This window comes from Passer montanus, unplaced genomic scaffold, assembly GCF_014805655.1.
Source record: "Passer montanus isolate IOZ18808 unplaced genomic scaffold, ASM1480565v1 scaffold114, whole genome shotgun sequence".
Taxonomy (NCBI): domain Eukaryota; kingdom Metazoa; phylum Chordata; class Aves; order Passeriformes; family Passeridae; genus Passer; species Passer montanus.
The window spans coordinates 147,619-169,129 of record NW_024358058.1 but is presented as its reverse complement, the minus strand read 5'-3'; the positions used below and the strand labels follow the sequence as shown (position 1 = coordinate 169,129).

Genomic DNA, 21,511 nt, shown 5'->3' with positions numbered 1-21,511 from the left:
CAGGGGTGGTGGCCAGCTCCCAGTACTGTGGCAGATCCTCAGGGACAACCAGCGATGGTGACAGTCTGCAGGACAGCTCTTGCTGACTCTGTGCTGCACATCAGACATGCCTTCTCTGCTAAAATGTAACAGTGAAAAGACACCCCACTGCTGTGGGGAGTCTCCTAGGTCAGAGTTCCCCATACCTTTATAACCACTCACAATTTATAAGCTGACAAAAAAGCCATAAATGTGCTTTTACTTCGCAGTATTCCTATTGGAAACTCATGACTGTTAATACTCTCCCAATTTCTGCCCCACTAACAAAATCTACTTTTCACTTCTCTGATTTTATGTCACAATATTTTTCACTGTGTATAGCTTCTTGGCACAGATCTCCACTATGCATTTATAGATGATCCTTGTTATCTTTCAGAAAAAAAAAAAAATTGTATTCTCTATTTTGCTATTGCAAAATGGGCTTTCCATTTACACATCCTTTTAATTATTTTTTAACTCACACTACTGACACCAAAAGAAAATAAACTTTCCTTATGCTAAAAGGGAGAGCAAAGACAAGTTTTGATTGTTTTGGGAAGTAGGAAGTTTCTCTTAATAGTCCATTTTTCAGTTAAAATGCCTCTGCAATCACAAATACAAACATTTTTTAGGGTTCCAAGTACCTTTTTTTTTTTTTTTGTAGTATGACTTTTACATGCAGCTAAGACTGTATTGTCAAAAAAAAAAAAAAGAAAAAAAAAATAAGCCAGAACCAGCTTTGTCTGCAATCTTTATTTTTTTCCTCAGATGCATTTGTCCTACCTTTGAGGTCCATTGAAGTCCACTGTTGCACTGGTCAGCACACCTGAACTAGATTTCTGAGTGCCCACATTCAGCACACTGTAAGAGGGACAGTGACTCCAAAACCTACCAAAAGAGGGAAGGAGGGATTCCTCATCTGTATGTATCCAGGCCACAAGGACCACTGGAAAAAACGTTCCCTACTTGTCTCCCCTTAGCCAGAGCTGAATTGTCAAACAGAGATATTGTTAGCAAGAACCCGGGGGCCACAGTGCCCATCTGTGCCAGGCTCAGTTACAGCTGAAAAAGAATATTTGGATGTCTGCTAGAAAATAAGAGGCACCTTGGACAGCCTCTCCCTTCCTCTCCCTTTTCTCTCTGCTGCCTCACAAAGAAGTGACCTTCTAAAATCTCTTATCTAGAAGCTTCTGTTTAAAGAGCTGCTGACGCCTCTTGGAAAACACTGAAAAGCTCTTCAGAAACAGGGAGCTGCTTCTCCCTGTGTCCCTTTCCTCCCCTCTTCCTTTCATTGCTGGATGCATTTACATGAGAAAAGGCTGTTCCTCTGCAGCTTCTCTGAAGTCAGTCCGATTTACAGAATCGCTGCCTCTCACAGCACGGCGAGGATAGGAAGTGTCCGTGAGATGTCCCTCAGCAGGGCAGACTTAGGGACTGAGGAGGGAAGAGCTGTGTGGGGTTTGTACTCTTGACGCTGTGGATATCAAGACAGAGTAAGTTTGAGAGGCGATTGTGCCTTGCCAAGGCTTTTCTGGTGTCTCCTGTAAATCTGAGTTTCCCAACAGTTAGAGGCTGAGTCCTCAAAAAACTCACTCTGCAGCTGGGGAGCTCTGGACCTTTGGCCAAGAGGAGTGGACTTCTGTGGATTTCCACTCTGACCACACAAATTGTCTGAGACAACTTCAACCTCCTAGTTTGAGCAGCAGCATTGTGTGTCTTCATGCCTGTAAGGGAGATATATTAATACAGTAATTTAATACATTTTAGGACCACAGAAAATCAGTGTCCCTCCTTGTCTCATCAGGCTTGTTGCAGATACTAACCTGCCTGAATGATGTAATAACTATGTATATTACAGGCTAGTTTCATTCCTAATACCCATTGATTGATGATGTCCAAATAAAGGCCTAATATAGTCTGGCTTGTACTGGCAAAGGTACAAAGGAAAAAAAAAACCCAAGAGAGATATTCTTTCTATTTTTGGCATTTTGAATTCACACTTGGAGCAACATATCTTCAGTGCATGAAAAACATTGACATACTGAAACCAGTCAAACAAAGGAAAATGTGAAGGCAGAAAAGGTGACATGAAGGGGTTTTGCTTCTGGTACAGGACCATGGGGCAAAATACTGGAAGCACCAGTGCTAATGCTGGCCACAGGGAAGGAGAATCTGCTCATCAGGGTAGCAGCAAAGCTGTAAGCCAAGGACATATTAATTGCTCTGGCATTACTAGGCATTGGGAGCTCTCAACTAAATGCTGTAAAGTGGGGGGAAATAAAATCACCCACTGTGATTTTAGAATTCCTCCAGAATTCCTGCAAAAAATGTGGAATAGCATTGGGCTATATGAAACCTCACACTGCAATCTGCCTCATGAACGACTACAGGGTGAGGTTTATTAATTTTAATCCATATAACATGCACCTTGGGGATATAAATAGCCTAATGCCAAGTCTTCCATAGCCAGGTCGGGATGGTCCAGCAGGAGCAGACAATGATGCTCCTTGGGTAACCACAGCTGGCATGACAGATTTCATCCCAGTCTTGTCATTTTTCTCTTCTTCTTTTTAATCACAGAGCCCATCTGTAGAGCTGCTCAGAAAGCATGGACCAGATAAAGCCCGGGCAAGGCAGCCAGAGGAGGAGACTGGGGGCCTGCTGCTGGAAGGTAACCGCTGCTGCCGCCGTGGCAGGCAGCGCAACAGCCCTCTGCCTGGGGATCTTGCTGGGTGAGTGTGCAGCCAGCTACATCCTTTCAGTTTATCAGCTCCAAAAGAGAAGTGGTCTGCACTGCTTATAGCAAAAATCCTCAAAATCCTCCTACTGAGGACAAAATGCAGACACCTTTCTGCACAATGCAGAAAAACTACAAGGGCTGTAGTCAGCTCATGTTCTCAATATGTGACTTTGGAGCACTTTATCTTCAGTGTCTCATGATACATATGCTCTATTCCTTTTCTGCTTGACCAATCTGATGTCCTTCTATGACAAGATGATCTGCCTAGTGGATGAGGGAAAGGGTCTGAATCTGGTCTACCTCAACCTCAGTAAAGCCTTTGACACCATTTCCCATCAACATTTTCTTGGAGAAACTGGCTGCTTATGGCTTGGATGGGGGTACTCTTTAATGGATAAAAACTAACAGGATGACCAGGCCCAGAGAGTGGTAGTGAATGGAGTCACATCCAGCTGGAGACTGGTGACCAGTGGTGTTCCTCAGGGCCACTTTAAATATCTTTAAATATCTTTGTTAAATATCTTTATCAGTGGGGATTGAAGGCACCCTCCGTCAGTTCACAGATGACCCAAGCTGGGTGGGATATTGATCTGCTGAAGCAATAGTGTGGCCATCAGGATCAGGGCAGTGACTGTCCCTCTGTGCTGGGCACTGGTGAGGCCCTGCCTCAAATCCAGGGTTCAGTTTTAGAATATCTCATGACAAGAAAGACATTGAGGGGCTGGAGCATGTCCAGAGAAGAGAACAGAATTGGGGAAGGGGCTGAAGCACCAGAAGCAACTGAGGGAGCTTTGGCGGCTCAGTCTGGAGAAAAGGAGGCTCAGGAGGAACCTTTGGCCCTGCACAACTCCCTGACAGGAGGGGGCAGCCAGGTGGGGTTTGGGCTCTGCTCCCAGGGAACAAGGACAGGAAAGAGGAAAAGGGCTCAAGGAGGCCCAGGGGAGTTTAAGATTGGATACTGGGAAAATTTGTTCACTAAATGGGCTGTCCAGACCCGGCACAGGTTGCCCAGAGCAGGGGTGGAATCCCCATCCCTGCAATTTAAGCGATTTAAGAAACATGTGGCATTAGGGCACATGAGTTAATGGTGGCCTTGGCAGTGCTGGTGAAATGATTGGACTCAATGATCTCAGAGGTCCTTTCCAACTAAACAATTCCATGATTCTATGATTCTGTCCTGTAATCTCTCTCTGTGTCTTTGAAATTTCTTGTCACCGTACCTTGCTGCCTCTGCCATTTCCTATCACGACCACTTGCAGCCACTGAGCACTGCCTGTTTTACTGTCCCACGCCAGAGCATGGCCACCATCTCCCTCCCTCTTCCACATCTCTCCTGTTGCTTCCTCTGCCCCATGGCCACCTCAGGCCAGCACCCCAGGGAGGACCCAGCATGACATGACTCACACGTGCCACCTGTACAGTCACAGTTTCTGAGGTGGCTTCAGTACCCAGAAGAACCTTCCTGAGGCTGTTCCTGCAAGGATAGGGCCAATCTCAGGTTGCCAGACTGCATCCATCTGTTCATGAATTTCTGTCTCAGGCTTGACAAAAATCCACTGTTTTCAAGTTCCAACAAGTTCAGTACGAAATGCTATTACTGCACATGTGCAGGGTACCCCAGTCTGGTTATGGGGCACCCCCAAGGCAGCTGGGATGCTCAGGGACAGTCAAGCTGCTAAAAACAGGGGGGTTGAAGGACTTTATGGTATCCATGTTGCAAAGCTGTGAGGAAAGCTGACAGACACCTTCCCTTTCTGGCAGCCTGCCATTCCTCAGGAGAGACCAGCTTTGAGCACACAGTGGAGCTGCAAGGAATCACGTTCAATAGCAGCTTACAGACGGAGAACTCAGACTACTACAGGGTGCTGACACCTGCTCTTGAGAGGCTGGTGAGTTGATCTGGGCCTTCTGGAAAAACACTTGTGAAATATTGCAGTAGTAGCACCAGCAGAATCTCCATGCCAAGGGCAGGAAGAAAACTAGGACTTCTTAAACATCAGCAGGGTACACTGTGGGGCTGAATGCACTTTGAGAGGCCTTGTCAGGGCCCTGAGAGACATTCATGGAGTGGGAAATGTGTGTTCAGGCCTATTCCTTGCATAAAAAAGAAGATGTACTACCTCATGCCCTAAAAGCCAGGGTAGGCAAAAGTTTACATACGAGCTAGACATGGGTGCTTACCCAGAGACAAGAGACTATGCATCTACAGCTCCACATTCCAGAAAAATCCAGGCATCATCTATTCCCACCTCCTTGGGGTCCAGTAAGTGTGTAACCATCGCTCTTTGCTTTGCAGTTTCTGTCCAGTCTCCAGGACTCCCAGCTGAACTGGAGTTGCACTGGTTGCACCATCCTGGGCTACAGGTGAGTGGGCAGCTATCTTTGCAGACCCTTCAGCTCATGTTTCAGAGAATTCTGACAAGCCTCACCAAGAAGGTGAACTCATACCTGTGCTCTTGTTCAAAGCTCGTACAAAGACAAACTGGTTTTTGGTCAAGGCTGGATTTTCATCTGGGATTGCAACAATGTTCTAGATTTTTTCATTTCAAAATGCACTCAGAAAGGCAGAGGAAAACAACTTTTTTCAACCACAGCTTTGGGCCAAAGGGAAAAAAAAATCAAATGACCACTTCAACCCAGAGCACACCTCCAGAGAAACTTTAAATTATTAAGAATCAAAATATTAAGAATAAGATTTGTTTCCTTTGAGTTCCCTGTAGACAGCTAGCATAGGAACCTGACCCTTGTACTGATCATGAAGCCAAGGTCCCCCTTAATTCTCTGTCTCCCAATAGGAATGGAAACTCCAGTGTGATCGTCCATTTCCGCCTCCTCTTCACCCCCCAGGATTCCCAACCCCTGAGCTCTACCTTGGAGGAGGAAGCTTTCAGGCATGGGCTGGCAGCTGCCCTGCACAAGCAGGGTTTCTCCCTGGCTGCCTACGGGACCATCTCCTCAGCTTCCCTCACAGGTATGGCCCTCGTGCCACTGCTGGGCAGGCAGAGCAGGGTGCCCTGTGCTGGGGCTGCTGGCACCCGAGGGCACAGAGCTAAGCCACCATTAGCCAGCCAAACGGCTGCAGGGTTTGAGCTCTGGATGTCCAGTCAAGGCTTTGTGCCCAGCAGCAGTGTTAGAAATTGGGGTGCTGGCAGGCACCCAGCAAACTGATAAAATTATCTGCCTGGCTCCCAGCTGCTCCAGCTTCACCAGACAGCAGCAGAAACCAGCCTAGATCTTGTCAGCTTAAGAGACATTTGTGGGGATCCCAGATACCCCTCCAACACTAATGCTGTCCAGCTGCTCTGCAAGAGCAGGTTGAGAGGCCCACAGCAATGACAGAACCTAAAGCAGAAATTGCAACTACTTTGGCTTTTCTTGCAGCACCTGAAATCAGTCTGAAAACAGTCTGAGGGATGGGGAATGAAGCTCCAGAAGGTTAATGGCTGGGTTGTCTGTACCTACCTGTGCACAGCAGCCCTTAGGCAAATCTCAGAGTTGTAGCAATAACTACAGCTCAGGTTGCTATTTCTCATACTTGAATTACTCTCTGAAACCACCTGACAAGAAATCCTCCTTTCCTTCTGTGACTGTGCAGTTGCATGTGACTGTAGAGCTCCAGGTCCAGTCAATTAAAAATAACCCATGAGCTTGGGAGACATGAAGGTGTGGGCTCCTCTGCAAGTCCCTCTGCACCCTCTGCCGGAACGGGCAGGATCCCTGGATCTTTGGGAGCCTTGTGCTGCCCACATGGAAGGTGCTCAGAGTCCCCTTGGCTTTAGGCAAACTGCCTTGCATAGCTTCAGCCCCAGTCTGCTCCTGAGAGGCAGCTCACTGCCACAGCTTTTGGGAATTCTCTCTGCACGTGGAGTCACCCCAAAGCCTGCAGGGGAGAGGGGGCTGTGCCTCCCCTGCCCCATGGCAGAGCAGGGGTCCCCAGCAGGGACCTGGGCCCCGCCTCACAGTGGCCACGGGTGGGCAAAGAGATCACCAGGCAGGAAAGGAAAAGGCAGCAAAGACCATGGCAGCCCCAGCCCAGGAACACATCTCCAGGACCCGAGGTTGGGCTGCCCTGCCCTTGCTGATCCTGATTCCTTCCTCTTTGTCCCAGGTCCCAACAAGGTTTCTTCCCACAGACCTGGACTGAAATCAGGTAAGAGCCAGGCAGCAGGAAGAATCACCTGCACTCTGCAGCCTCCTCCTCCTCTTCCTCATCAGCAGCCTGGATACAGATACAGGCTTGGGCCCCATCTTGTTCATAGTCTGGTGGCCCAGGGGCCTGCAAGCTCAAAAGAAGCTGCAGCTCTGCTCCCAGCACCATCCTGCAGGGACTCTGGGGCAGCCAGGGAGCAGAAGGACAAGGATACAGTGGTGGCTGCCCCTGGGCAAGCCAGGGGAGAGTTGCTGGGTGGACTGCAGAAGACATGAGTGACTCAAGCCTTGCTGTCCCCAGGGAGCTGCCCTTGGGACACAGGCAGTCACTTGCTCCAACATCCAGTATGTGAAAAGAAAGCCCTGAATGTGACAGCCAACATCAGGCTGTGCTGATGCTTCTGATGGAAGCTGAATTCTGTGCTGAATCTCCCACAGCAGGTCTCCTGGACACAGAGGCCAGCCACAACCTACTGTTGATAGACCTTAACAGGTGGGACACCAGTGGCTCTCTGGCACTGAAGGCAGCAAAGGATATGACATGACTTTTCAAGCCAATAGTAAATGGCTGCATCGGGATGAGGGACACTGTGCCCTGGAAACACCTTGGTCCCATCAACTCTGATGGGTTGGGATAAAGTCCACCTTGCTGGTAGGCTGGCACAGTGGACAGGAGCCACATGCCCATGGGCTGCTGGAAGCTTATCACAAAGGCAATAGCTAAGCTCATCAGACTAGTCAGGATGCTGCTCTACAGTTTCTTGCTCCAGAAGAGTTTCAGGGAGGATGCTGTGATGGTCCTGTGCTTTGCAGTGCTCTTCCCAAGCCTGCAGGTTAAAGGCTTTAAAGGCTGCTCTGTGATATCCCAAGCACCACCATGATGCTTGAGCATATGCCAACAGCACACACAAAGCTGAAGCAGCTTTTCACTTGCCCCCAAGAGCGTGTTGCTGGGGTGCAGTAGGAGGATCCTGATGCACTGACTTTCTCCTCCCTTTCAGACTGTGGGAGTCGCCCTGCCATGCAGACTGCCAGCAGGATAGTCGGAGGCTCAGAGGCATCCAGAGGGGAGTTCCCATGGCAAGTCAGCCTTCGAGAGAACAATGAGCACTTCTGCGGTGCTGCAATCCTCACAGAGAAGTGGCTGGTGTCTGCTGCTCACTGCTTTACTGAGTAAGTTTCAGTCACGCCACTTTCCACCCTCCATCCCCGTTCCAAAAGCTGCTGTATCTGCTCAAGCTCCCACTGCACCTCTCTGCCCCACCACGAGGAGAATGAGGAGTTTCCATCATTCCTGGAGTGGATGGCAGGATGGGCAGTAGGCAGCTTGGGTTTGCAGGACAGTGTTGTGGCTGCAAGTTCACATGGCTCCCACTGTCTCTCCTCTAGGTTTCAGGACCCAGCCATGTGGGCAGCTTATACAGGGACCACCTCCCTCAGAGGCTCTGATGGCAGTGCAGTGAAAATGGACATTTTACAGATCATCCCACACCCCTCTTACAACGCTGACACAGCTGACTATGATGTGGCCGTGCTGGAGCTGAAGAGACCTGTGACCTTCACTAAGTACATCCAGCCCGTGTGCCTGCCAGATGCTGGCCATCACTTCCCAACCAGCAAGAAGTGCCTTATTTCTGGCTGGGGCTACCTCAAGGAGGATTTCTGTAAGCAAAGCATGGCAGGCAGCAGAGAAGACATGGTGGGGTGTGAGTGGAGCAGAAGGCGTTGGGGAAGGGAACTTGGACCTTGCTCTGGCCAGCTGAGGTGGGCTGTACCCTGAGCTGCTGATCCTGTGCAGGCCTTCCTGCACTGAGCTCACAATTGTGTCTTTCTCATTCAGTGGTAAAACCTGAGTTCCTGCAGAAGGCAACAGTGGAGCTCCTAGATCAGAACCTATGTTCCAGTCTCTACAGCCATGTCCTCACAGACAGGATGATGTGTGCTGGCTACCTGGAGGGGAAGGTTGACTCCTGCCAGGTAAGCTTTGCCCAGAGAAGATGTCACACCTGCCTGCATAAGGCTTTTCCCTCCCAGTATGCACCAAGTGACACTTCCAGAAGCAGAACTAACACTATAGTCACTGTTTCCTACTGGGATTTGAGGCCCTGCCTTGGACCCAAGCACAGATCAGTGACTGCAGAAGACACAAATGAGGATATGTTCTCTACTGCTTAGAGCAGGGCACTGTTGTTTAGGGTGCTCTTTCAGCTAAGTAATTACTTTTCTCATCTTCCTGAGCTGTCATCAGGGCTGGCCCTACCAATATTCCACAAAGGTCTTCAGATAAAAATCCAGATGGGCAAAGGGCAGCAGCGGAAATTAAAACATACACAACAGTTTTTGGTGAACAACAGAGTGTTTTTTAGTTAGCCTTTATTCATCTTGGAACTGCAAGTGGTCATCTGGAGATAGGCCTGCCTTTGATAGTATGGAGAGAAGAGAACTGTGATGCGGGAGGAGGACTGTGATTTCCAGGTCTGTCTCTGTGGTTTGGCAGGAATGTTCAACAGAAACCAGCTAAACAAATATGCACTTTTTTGGTGGTAGTGCTTTGTATTTCTGCACCAAATACAGCACAAACACCAGAGAAGGGGCCAAGAATTGAAGATTCAAGGTTGGGTGATGAACATGACCCATCTGGTTATTAATTACTGATCTAGAGCAATCTCATCCCCAGAAGGCATTACCAGCTTCACAGACACCATATGTCCATCAATAATACTCACAGGGCCCCACAGTAACCAAGAACTGAACCACTTCTGACATCAAGAAAACCTGATGCAAACATTAATGTGGTCTCCCTGGGTTGTGTATCAGGCAATGAACACCCATCAACTAGTTGTGTATGGGCTGCTAGGATTAACCTTTATGAGGTTTTACAAATTATTAAAGCAGTAGAAATGCTTAATCCTAGATTTTACAGATTGTGTCCTTTGTTCTTCTGGAATATAAAGGGCACAAGGCTTCTGTGTAATAGCAGCATGTCCACACAGAGGAACACCCAAAGGCCAGCACACAGATGCTCCACTCATCACTAGGCTGGTGCAAATATGAAGTGAGCTAGGATACATAGGGACAGAGAGACCCCAGCTGGTAGAGGGATACTGAGGGTGGCCAGGGCAATCTCAGTGCATCCCCAGGGAGAGCTCACCATCTGCTTTCTCTTGCAGGGTGATTCTGGTGGGCCTCTGGTTTGCCAAGAACCATCTGGCAGGTTTTTTCTGGCGGGAATTGTGAGTTGGGGTATTGGATGTGCTGAAGCCAGGCGGCCTGGGGTTTACACACGTGTTACCAAACTCAGAGACTGGATCTTGGATGCTATTTCTGCCTTCCCTACCTCCATAGCCCATACTGTTCCTCCAGTGCACTTCAGGACTAACAGTAACCTGGTCAGTGCTGAAGAGGTCAACACCACCACCAGAGCAACCCCGACCACCTTACTAGCCCCAGCTGCCAGCAGGCCAGTGACTGCAGCAGGACCACAAGGTATGAGCATCCACAGCAGGCAGACTGGCAGGAACATGTCCAAACATCAGGTGCATTCCTCCGCTAACCTAAGCTGACCTTTTGTAACATGAGCCACACAACTTTGCTGAAGTGCTAAGGTACAAATGACATTATATGGCTGCCCTAGCTCAGTCCAGAGCAACCTGGCAAAGTCACTCACTACCTCTGCAGTTCCTTGCACTCCTTTGCTTTCGTGACTGTAATCTTGCTGTGTAACTGGTCTGCTCTGGCAGGCCCAGAACAGGTCACTAAGGCACAGCAGCATCTGACAGTATTTAACCTGTTGATCACTTACTTTTGCTTGCCACCTAAGGAGCTCCCAGCAGTTCAAAACTGATGGCTGCCCCTTCACAGCAGCAATGCTCCCTGAAGGGAAGGAGGGCAAGTGTCTGCAGGATGACCCGTCCACTCCAAGGAGTGCTCCCAGCAGCTTTGCAAGGAAATGCAAATGAAGGGTATTTTTCTAAATCTAGAATAAGCTTTTATCTGGAATGGCAAGGCTAAGAGGCATGGAGCTACTGATTACTCTGCCTTCAAGAAAGGCCCAGGATTCACGACTTGCCGAGAGCAAGATGCAGAACAGCAGTTTGTGTGAAAGTCCAGCTGTACATGGCCACCATCAGGCACTGCCACTATCAGCCAGCAGGGCTTAGGTAGATATCTCATACCTCAGGCCTAACCTGTCCCTGCTAAGGTTAGAAAGAGCAAAGTCTTTCCTTGCTTGTCTTCTGCTAGGAATACTCACAAGTCATACTTTGATTTTTGTTCAGAGTGTGGAGGGCGACCTGGGTTCTCTAAACCCAGCAAGATTGTGGGAGGAACGGATGCTTCCAGAGGAGAGATCCCTTGGCAAGTCAGCCTGAAGGAAGACTCCAGACATTTCTGTGGGGCCACCATCATTGGGGACCGCTGGCTGCTGTCAGCAGCTCACTGCTTCAATGAGTAAGAGCCCACCCCTGTCCCTGCTCCAGCTCACCTGCCCACCAGCACAGAGCTGTGCAGCCAAATCCACAGTGTGGCAGTGGAGTCAAGAAATGGAAATCAAGAACACATGTTGGACATCAATTTTTGCTATAACTAGACACTCATAGGAAAAAGGAATTTGTGGGGAGGGTGGAATAAGGCAGAGGAAGGTTAAAGCAGCCTAATCAGGGAGAAAGGACAACATATCTAAGAGGAGAGGAAGAAAGTGCCACAAGAGAGTTTCTTTAATAAACTTAACCTTAAAAAATGTGAAATAGAGACACATGGTCAGCTGGTAAAGGGAAAATGGTGAGTTCAGTCCTGCATAGTTCTGTTAAATTGCAAGAACCCAAGTGTAGGTTTATAAGTAGCCTAAAGAAGTGAGTAGCAAGAAGATAATGCTTTTCAACAATAAATTCCTGAAAGCAGAAAAGGCAGGTTACTAACTCTGGAGGATTTTAAGGCAATCTCATGCATTAAACAGCTGGGCAATAAAGGAGCAAGTGAAATGCAAGGTAGGCAGGTGTGAAATGAGGTACACAGCAAAACCAGCAGTGCTGTCCATTTGTGAATGAGGATGAGTCTCCATCAGCTGTTGCAGTTCAAAACAAGAGGTCAGAAACATGTGGATATTGCCCTGACAGTAGTGATCCTGTGGCAGGGGCAGTTAATGAGCACAGGAATGCAGTAAAAAACAAGGGAGATGAGCGGGATGTTGCTGGTAATGCACAGCACACCAACTGCTCCAACATCACAGGGAGGGCAAGAGTAACACTGTGTGAATGTGTTCACAAGGCTCAGGGATGAGCAGGGTGTGGAGCAGCATCATAAGAAGCACAACAGACTAGATCAGACTAGACCTGGGGGAAAAAACAACTAATGGGAAGGCAGTGTTTGATGGGACTGTACAATAATGAAGGGTACAAAGTGTTTAGGGAATGTGTTTTGACTGTCTTTTTAAGATACCAAATAATCACCAAGAGTAGGTAGAAAACAATCAAAAGGAAGCAAAAGTTCTTCTAATAAATGTCATTAAGCTGAATATTAAAAATTCACCTGGGGTTAAAAAAAACCCCACAACTTTAGAAAAATCCAAATAAAACCAAAAAATCAAGCAAAACCTACTGCATACAGGGGCACCACCTGTGTGCCAGAACACTCCTGAAATCACAAATTTCTGGAGGTGAAGAGAGGATTATTATTACATGTTTATTTGCTCTTCAGATAATACCCAACAGGTACCACTGCTGGAAACAGTTCTTTGGACCTGACTTAGCAGGGCTTCTCTGCTGCATGCTGATCATGTGAAGCTGTCTGTAATTTTAATGTCAGAATTCATGCCAGGAGTAAGTGTGTGAGTATGCACATTTAGGTTTATGTATTTGCAGGACAATGCCAGAAGAGATTGAAGCCCATGTGGGAACAACATCAATAAATGGAACAGATGAGAATGCAGTGAAAGTCAATGTAACAAGAGTGATCCCACATCCCCTCTTCAACCCCATGATTCTGGACTTTGATGTGGCTGTACTTGAACTGGCAAGACCTCTTGTCTTCAACAAATACATACAGCCTGTGTGCCTCCCACTTGCCATGGAGAAGTTTCCTGTTGGCAAGAAGTGCCTCATTTCTGGATGGGGTGACCTCCAGGAAGGGAATGGTAAGCAGTAATGCATTACCTGCTGTTTTGTCTTGGAGCAGTGATACCCTGAGCAGCAAAGCCCATGCCACTGTGACCCACATTCTTGGGAATGTATAGGACAGGGCTCAGTAACAGGGATAGTCAGGAACTGACAAACACAAGAATAAGCAAAAATAAAGGCACATGGAGCACTACCTTAAGCCGCAGTTATCTAGGAGTCACCAGCAAAGAAGAAAATGGAGGGAGCAGCTTGGTGGGAACCAGGAGAAACTGCTGGACTGCCCTCAGTAGCTCTACCATGCTAAGCAAGTGTCAGGCGCTTGCCTCAGAGCCTGCTGCAGCTCTGGCAGGATGGTATGTCAGCCACAGCAGCCACTCTCAGTCCCAGAGGTGTTCCAAACAATGAGCATAAGCAAAGATATAGGGAGAAGGCCTGAGAGTGGCTACCATGTGCTACCAAAGAAGTCCAGCTGACAAGCCCACAAACTGAGGAGCATGGGACTAAACTGTGTAGAATCCTTAGCACAGACATAAAAATGCACCCTGGGGTGAGCCACAAGCTTCAGGGCTGCAGAGAAAACAGGTTATATAGGACTCAATTCCCATGTGGGATTGCAGCATATTTTCCCAAAATATGTGTTGAGTCAGTCTAAAAGCTAGCTCCTTCCCTCTGCTGCACTCACCAATTGTGTGGTTTTCATGCAGATACCAAGCCCGAGATCCTGCAGAAAGCATCTGTGGGCATCATAGAACAGAACACCTGCAACTTCCTCTACAACTTCTCCCTCACTGATCGAATGATCTGTGCTGGCTTCATGGAGGGGATGGTAGACTCATGCCAGGTAAGTGTATGGGATTTCTCTGCTCTGTAGATTGTTCTAGAAAGCTGAGCTAACTTTGCCTTCAGCAGATCCTTGTGAAATATTTACTGAGCTGCTGTGATCCATCTGTGTAATTCACATGTACTTGAGCACAAAAAACCCCCGCCCACTACTTTGGAAATCCAGAAAAGTAAATAAAGCTCCACCAAGTTGAGAATGACTTAAACCAACATCCCACCACTCTGGCCAGACAAATCCTGGATGACACAGGTCTCCTCCTGTGGCAGTGAGTCAGTGGCAGTCGGTGGCAGCTGTGGAAACGTGCTGACAGAAGCCAGGTTGAGCCACTGACCCTAACTTCAACTTCTCCATACTCATGCCCTGCATACACACTGCATGACAGCAGACAGGCCCACAAGGCTGGAGAAAGAAGAATTGGGGGTAGTTAAGTTCTTCTGGTGTATCTGAGGGGCAGACCTGATTGGACTGAGCATCCATTGCCTTGCTTCTTTTGCAGGGAGATTCAGGTGGGCCCTTGGCCTGTGAGGTGACCCCAGGAGTGTTTTACCTTGCTGGCATCGTAAGCTGGGGATTTGGTTGTGCCCAGGCTATGAGACCTGGTGTGTACTCCAGAATTACCAAACTCACAGACTGGATCCTGGACACCATCTCCCAGTTGTCCAGTGGTGGCACAAGCATCCCTTCCAGTTCAGCCATCCCTAGAACTTCTACCACAGCCATTTTTATCCAGCCCAGCACAATGGCTGCAGGTCCAGCCAGCAGAACCACCCTGGGGACAAATATAAGTACAACCATGAGTGAAACCTCCACAGCTCTGAGAACGACTGAGACTGCCAAGCCTACCCAAACCCCAGGTAAAACTGATAACTGATGGCATTGACATGTTGGCAGGAGGCCTCCAGCATAGAGGGTACTGAGCAGGTCCTGGGTTATTGCCTTCCAGTGGTGCCTTGTACCAGCCTCACTTTCAAGTGTTCCAGCAAGGTGTGTATTGGAAAAGAAAATCCTGAATGTGATGGTGTTGTGGACTGCAGCAACGGCTTTGATGAGCACAACTGTGGTGAGTTCTCCTCTGTAGCCCGTGGCTGCTGCTAGCTGTGCTCTACATGACCTGGACTTCTCCACTGCGGTACTCACCATATTCACACCTGCTGTCTTGGGCCCATACACTGGGGGCCTAGCCCACTGTGGTGCAGATTGTGCTTGCTCTGCCAGAGCCTAAAACAAGATAAAGCTGGATGAGCTGGGTCCAAATTTACTGACAGAAAGTGCAGCCTCTTCAATTCTGCTACAGACATTAGAACCCATTTCCCAGCACACAGGCCTTTTGGCCAGTCAGTCTGGTAGCACAAGATGACAAGACAGGCCGGCACAACATGGCAGCCCAGAAAGTGTCTTGGCATCCCTGGGACTGCACTTCGGGCTGCACATTCCTTGCTGTTTGATAGCTGAACCAGCCCATCCAAACACTTGCTCCTCACTTACCACATCCATGGAAGGTGTGATCTGTGATAACAAGTCTACAAAATATACCCTGTCTGTCAAGACTTGCCTCAGCTGGCTGAACTGAATTCATCACATCCTACTGTCCTGTAGGTGCTCCCCCAGAAGGCTGTCCCACAGCAAAAGTTATAGAAGGCAGGAAGTCATTCCTTTCATTTATGGTTATTTAAAACCATGGTGCTTCCTCCTGTGTTCCAGACTGTGGCTCAACAACGGCTCTGGCCTTTAGCAAGATCGTGGGTGGCAGCAGTGCGGCTCGAGGAGAATGGCCCTGGCAAGTCAGTCTCTGGCTTCGGCGGAAGGAGCACAAGTGTGGGGCTGTCCTTATTGCTGACCGGTGGCTGCTGTCTGCAGCTCACTGCTTTGACATGTAAGTCTGACATAAGCTAGTTAAGTCAGCTGACTCTTGCCTCAGTCCCATCAGCCAACCTGCTCTTCCCCTCCCTCGTGGTCCAGCACCTGGCTGGCATGCTGTACCCCACAGGAAGCACACACCCCCTATCAGAGAAATGTCCCTAGAGGTAAGTGTGAAAAGGAATGGGTGGAACAAAGCTCAAATACACCCACTGGTTCTGGAGACAGGGGTCCTGACCTCCCAAGGTGTGGCCAGCCCCACAAATGGAGGGATGGCCCTCCTTGTGAGGCTATGCTCCTAACAGCCAGGTTTGCTGTCTTTCTGCAGTTACAGTGACCCCAAAATGTGGGTGGCCTATCTAGGAACACCTTTCCTGAGTGGCATCGATGGCAAAATGGAGAAAATATTTCGTATCTACAAACACCCTTTTTACAACGTCTACAGCCTAGACTATGATGTGGCACTACTGGAACTGAGCACACCTGTCAGGTTCACCAGCACCATCAGACCTATATGCCTCCCAGACAATTCTCACATCTTCCATGAAGGGGCCAGATGCTTCATCACAGGCTGGGGCTCCACAAAGGAAGGAGGTACTGGCTAAAGAGGGCCCTTCCATAACCATGATGGCCAAGTTCAGTGCTTGGCCACCTACACTGCAAGCCCAAACATCTAAGTTCCCACACCACTACCCCAAGCACTCCCATCCTAGGCCATAGGCTGCAGAGGATACCAAGCTGGGCAAGGCCAGGTGTCACCATCATCTCCTCCCAGCTACCATGCACACTACTCCTCCATTTTATCACACCTCTTCCCTCTTGAAGCTTTCCCAAGCTTTCTACATGCCAGCCATTGTGCTCTCCACCCCCACAGCAGCTGCTCCAGCTGTGCTCCTGCTGTACAAGGACCACCCCAATACCATTTGTGTCTGGTCAGCCAAGCTGCCTGACAAACGATACACCCAAGGGACCTTCTGGAGTTTGCTCTGCTGAACCAGGTGACTCACCTTTCCAGAGCAGGCCTCTCCCTCTGGCAAACAAGTGAGGCTGCAGAGACCCCATTTCACATGCTGCTGTTTCTCATGTGCTCTTCACCCAGCTAACAGCAATCCTTGTCTCTCCTCAGGCCTCATGTCAAAGCATCTGCAAAAAGCAGCAGTGAACATGATCGGAGACCAGGCCTGCAAAAAGTTCTACCCTGTCCAGATCAGCAGCAGGATGCTGTGTGCTGGTTTCCCACAGGGCACCGTCGACAGCTGCTCAGTGAGTGCAAGAGCAGTAAATGCTGTGACTGGGACAGAGCAATCTCATGCCAAGTCCCTAGACTATATTCTCTCAGGAGGGCCCTGCCCTGCCCCCCCCAGCTCAGATGTCTGTCCATTCATCAACTGGCTGCTGCTTTTATCCACATCCATCCTGCATACTCCTCATGCTGCTTGCCCCACCAACTTGTGACAGGTCAGGGAAATACACAGAGAGGTAATGCTAAGCAAAAGACCACGTGGAGCTTGTTCCATGACCCTACTGTACCCCTAAACACACTCTTCTATGTTCCAGAACCCCAGCTTGTTCATGCAGGTACATCACTGAGCAGTCCTCCAGCTTGGAATGGGGCTCCTGGGGAAGTGGGGACCAGGACAGCAAATGCTCATGCCCCAGAGAGAAAGAATATTTCATGGCTGGGGGAACTGTACTGCTCATGGCTTGATACTGGATCTTTTTCCTCTCTCTGCAGGGTGATGCAGGTGGCCCTTTGGCATGTAAGGAACCTTCAGGGAAGTGGTTTCTAGCAGGAATCACAAGCTGGGGCTATGGCTGTGCCAGGCCATACTTCCCTGGTGTCTACACCAAAGTCACAGCTGTCCAAGGCTGGATTGTACAGAACCTCAAGCTCTGAAACTGCATTTCACCACTCAGGGAAGGCAATGAATGAGAGGAATAACTGCCAGAGGATGCACTAACCTCTCAGCTACTGTACATTTTTCTGATGCTGCAAAGGGGTGAAGACAGCCTTGCAGGTATTGAGCAAATGCCAGTGTTGTGTGACCTGCTGGTTGTTATCAAGGCATTTGATAACTGCTTTGCATAGAAAGGTACAAATTCTAAACCTTTTCTATAAATAAATGAAGCCTGTCCCATCTTAAGACCTGGCCAAATATACTGCACATTAAGACATGACCTTCCTAGTTGGATGGGTGCCGGAAAGATCTGCCAAAGATTCATGGAGTTTGGCTGAGCCCTGCCTATGAGCTGTCATCCCATGGCCAAGCCAACAGACTTGTGACCTTTGTCCCAGCCCAAAGTTATGCCCTTGCAGAAGCTTCAGACCTCACTGACTTGATGGAGCCATTGTGCTGTGCAGTGGCTTTTAGGAAGGGTGTGATGCTGTTTCCAATTAGTGTGTGGTACTACAGAGCTCAGTGATGACCTCCCGGCTCACCAATTGATCCTAAGAGAATGCAGGACTAGAACACCTAGGAGTTCAGACTGCACAGGCCCTGACCTGTACCAGAGTATAAGGAGGGGCTTTTCACCCCCCCACCCTCCTTTAGCATTAGGTAACTGGTGATTCAACTGGGAAAGATTAAGGCATGGCCACACACCACTGTCTGGCTAAGCTAGGTGGGAAAAATTTTAAGTGCTAAGATAGTCCTACCAGCCAGGATAAGACACATAGACAACTTTGTTCACAAGCAAAGAACTGCAGCAGAGCTCATGTGCTGAGTCTTGGGCAGAGCAGACTTACGCATGCCTCCATTGATTCAGCTACCAAAACTGAACAGCTGCTTGTACCCCAAACCCCCTCCTCATTTTTGGTGCTTTAAGTTCTGCATCTGGGCATAACGAGAGGTTTCCTCCATCCCAACCCAGCTGGCAGCAAGATCGACAACTTTCTGAGACAGAGCACCATCTAGGTGGGAGACCTGGCTTGCAGGCACGGCTCAGCTCCAGATGGGTCCAGATTCATGACTAGAACACCTGTGGGATACTCCCATGAATGAAATGGGACTCCTGCACAGCCAGTACCACAGAATGCATACAACCATAAAGAAAAGTAAAAAGCCCCCTAAGCAAACATGTCTGAAAGCACTTTATTTTCAAGTAGTCATTCTTACAGTCTAGAAAAGAAACTCCAGTTTCAGTAAGTCCAAATTCCCAAGTATCTCCTCATAGTTTACCTGCTGTGAGAACACTTTAGGTTCCACCACATCCCAGTGAATGTCCTAGGAGGTGTGGAGATGTCACTCTTCCAGTCTCTCTCTGTGTCCAGCAAACCATACAATCTTTCATAAAATACAGAAGTGCTTCAAAAGACAGGATTAAAAAAAAAAAACAACATGGGCACTGCTGATCTCCAACACTCTCCTCTTGCAACTGTTGTATCCACTGCTGACCACACAGCATGAACCCACCTTTTTAGGAGCAGTGTGGAAGCACAAAAACAGAGTTGTGCCCCAAAGCAGACCAACATTCCCTTTTGCAGACATGCTCCTCCCTCAAAAAAATTATGCTTAGGATATAGGCTCAAAGATGGAACACCTGTGCCAGAGCCAAACCAGAAACTACAGAATATTACAGCCACACAACACACTTTATTCCACAAAGAAAAGAATCTAAGTACTTCCCAACCCTGCTTCCCTAGCTGTGCTCATACAACTATTTGCGAGGCTGTCCTGCTCCCCAACACTGTGCTTGAGCCGAGTCAAAGCCTAGGGAGCCCAAAGACAGCCCCACAAAGCACTATACAGATATAAGAGACGAAACAGCCGAAGTGGCATGTGGACAATCTTCTGGCAGTTTTTCCTCTAAAGAAAAGGGACTGAGTAACGACCTTATGGATGGGTCCATGCTGGAACCCCAAGCAAGGGTATTGTGTTGCTGACTTGGCTTGGCCCCTGTTTTCCACAGAAGGCTCCTTGCCTGTCACAGCCCTTTCAGCAGGGATTTAGAAATTGATATAATGCCTTAGGCCAATCTGGACACTTGGGAAGGACAAGAAGTAAAGCAAGCAGCTCATGGGAAAAAAAAAATCACTCTCTCCTGGTGCTGGTGCTAATAAAAGCCAATGGATGCAAAAGGTTCAGCGAGGTTTTATTGCTCTGCCATGGCAGGGGCTGGGAAGGCAGCAGGATTCACCCCTGACCACCTGGACTGGCCGCTGTCCCTTCCCCACATGGTCCCTCTCGGCCCGGAGGCCGGCAGGCGTCACATGTTGGCTCTCTCCCGCTGCAGCCGAGAATTGTAGGCTCGCGAAACTGTGTTCCAGGAGTCCATGTACCGGTCCATGCACATGGCGATGCACTTCTGCGGGACACAGAGCCTCAGCGGCAGCCCCGAGCTAAGGGGCCGCGGGTGCCCCGTTCTCCCGCCCGTCCTCACCTGCTCGGAGTTGTCCAGGGCGCCGCCGGGCTTCCCAATGCACTTCCGAAAGCACTTGTCCGTCATCCGCTGCGGAGAGAGCCCGTGAGTGGCAGCGCGGCCCGGCGGCTCCGGCTGCAGCCGCCGCCCCTGCTGCAGGGGAGCCGAGCGGCCTGGCCGTGTCCCGCGACCCGCACCGGCACCGAGCAAGCCCCCGCCCGGCCCCGCCGCGCCTCCTGACCTGCAAGAGCTCCTGTGCGTTGGCCACGGCGATCTGCACCTTCACCTGCTCCATGATGAGCCCCGGGTCCAGCTTCCCCCCGCCGCCTCCTCCGGAGCCGAAGTCGGAGCCGAAGCCGCTCTCCATGCCCAGAGTCACCGCGGCCGAGGCCCCTGCGCTGCCGGAGGGAGAAATGGCGGCGCCCGGACTGCGGTTCCCGGCGGGCCCCGCGCCTCCTCCGCCTCCGCGCCGGGCGGGACGGCGCGCTCCGCCCGCCTCAGCGGGGCCGCTCCGCCACTCGCGGCCCCGGTCCCCGTGCGCTGCTGTCACCGTCGGCCGCTGAGGGGGCGGCCCGAGCGAGCTCCTAAGGGACTCCCCGGGGCCGAGCACGGCCCGGGTCAGACAGCAGGGTTCGAGTACAAGGGTTCAGCGCAGCCCACGAAGTGAGGGCAACGGGAAGGGGCTTTCAACCGGCATCACCAGAGACACAAACGCTGCACAGCTGCACCCCGCGGTGAAACACCAGCTCTGAGATCCCCGCAGAGAGAAACTCCCCTTTGGGTTCTCTCTGCAATTCATCCTTCTGTTCTTCGAGGCTTTCCTCTGCCTTACGTGACTCGGGTGAGAGGCCCATGCCCTTAAAGTCAGCTTCATTACACTTCCCTCCATTAAGTAAAAATACTGTGGGACGAAGTGGAAGCAAATGGGAGAGGACCACGCTACGGAGCTCTTTTTTCATGGGTGAGATGTGATGTGCAGGTAGGAGATGGCATGAGAGGAGGGCATTGAGTACCACAGCAGAGCTGAAGCCAAAACTGTGCTCATCTCCAGTAGGCCGAGCCCACACTCAGTTTGCAATACTCCGAGTATTTCAAACCATACCATTCTGTCTTTGGATCTGCCCACTTCAAACAGAAGGCATTCCTACCACGCTGCAAGAAACATAATCAGCTAGTGCTAACGATGGGGCAGACACCTAAGGCACAAATTTTAAATGAATTTAAAAAGCAATTTTTAAATGCATTTACCAGTCTGGCTCAGCTTCCAGCCCACTTTCGAGTCTGTACTCAAAAGTGGGCTGGAAGCTGAGAGCCAGGTTGGCAAATGCATCAGCTCACGGCAATGCTTCTATCCATCCCTAAGAATCCATCCCTGCCAGCGATCGGTTTCTGCTCTCATTCTTATTTAGTGTCAAGGTTAAATAAAAAATCCCT

At 49.6% G+C, this 21,511-nt stretch overlaps 2 protein-coding genes across 2 annotated transcripts; one reads left to right on the top strand and one right to left on the bottom strand.

Moving 5' to 3' along the window:
* The first annotated feature begins 1,773 nt into the window (after positions 1-1,773).
* On the top strand, positions 1,774-19,750 carry TMPRSS9 (transmembrane serine protease 9). The gene is made up of 18 exons (XM_039696736.1): positions 1,774-2,750; positions 4,520-4,647; positions 5,055-5,122; positions 5,554-5,729; positions 6,867-6,908; positions 7,909-8,080; positions 8,297-8,571; positions 8,748-8,884; positions 10,078-10,393; positions 11,185-11,356; positions 12,766-13,037; positions 13,725-13,861; positions 14,358-14,715; positions 14,805-14,921; positions 15,563-15,734; positions 16,047-16,312; positions 16,845-16,981; positions 17,454-19,750. Exons 1-18 carry the CDS (start codon positions 2,627-2,629, stop codon positions 17,613-17,615), a joined length of 3,231 nt encoding a protein of 1,076 aa, XP_039552670.1. The 5' UTR covers positions 1,774-2,626; the 3' UTR covers positions 17,616-19,750.
* TIMM13 (translocase of inner mitochondrial membrane 13) lies at positions 18,797-20,522 on the bottom strand. The gene is made up of 3 exons (XM_039696735.1): positions 20,319-20,522; positions 20,099-20,167; positions 18,797-20,023 (listed from the first exon to the last, which is right to left on the bottom strand). The coding sequence occupies exons 1-3, from the start codon at positions 20,442-20,444 to the stop codon at positions 19,925-19,927; spliced, it is 294 nt and encodes a 97-aa protein (XP_039552669.1). The 5' UTR covers positions 20,445-20,522; the 3' UTR covers positions 18,797-19,924.
* Between the last annotated feature and the right edge of the window lie 989 nt (positions 20,523-21,511).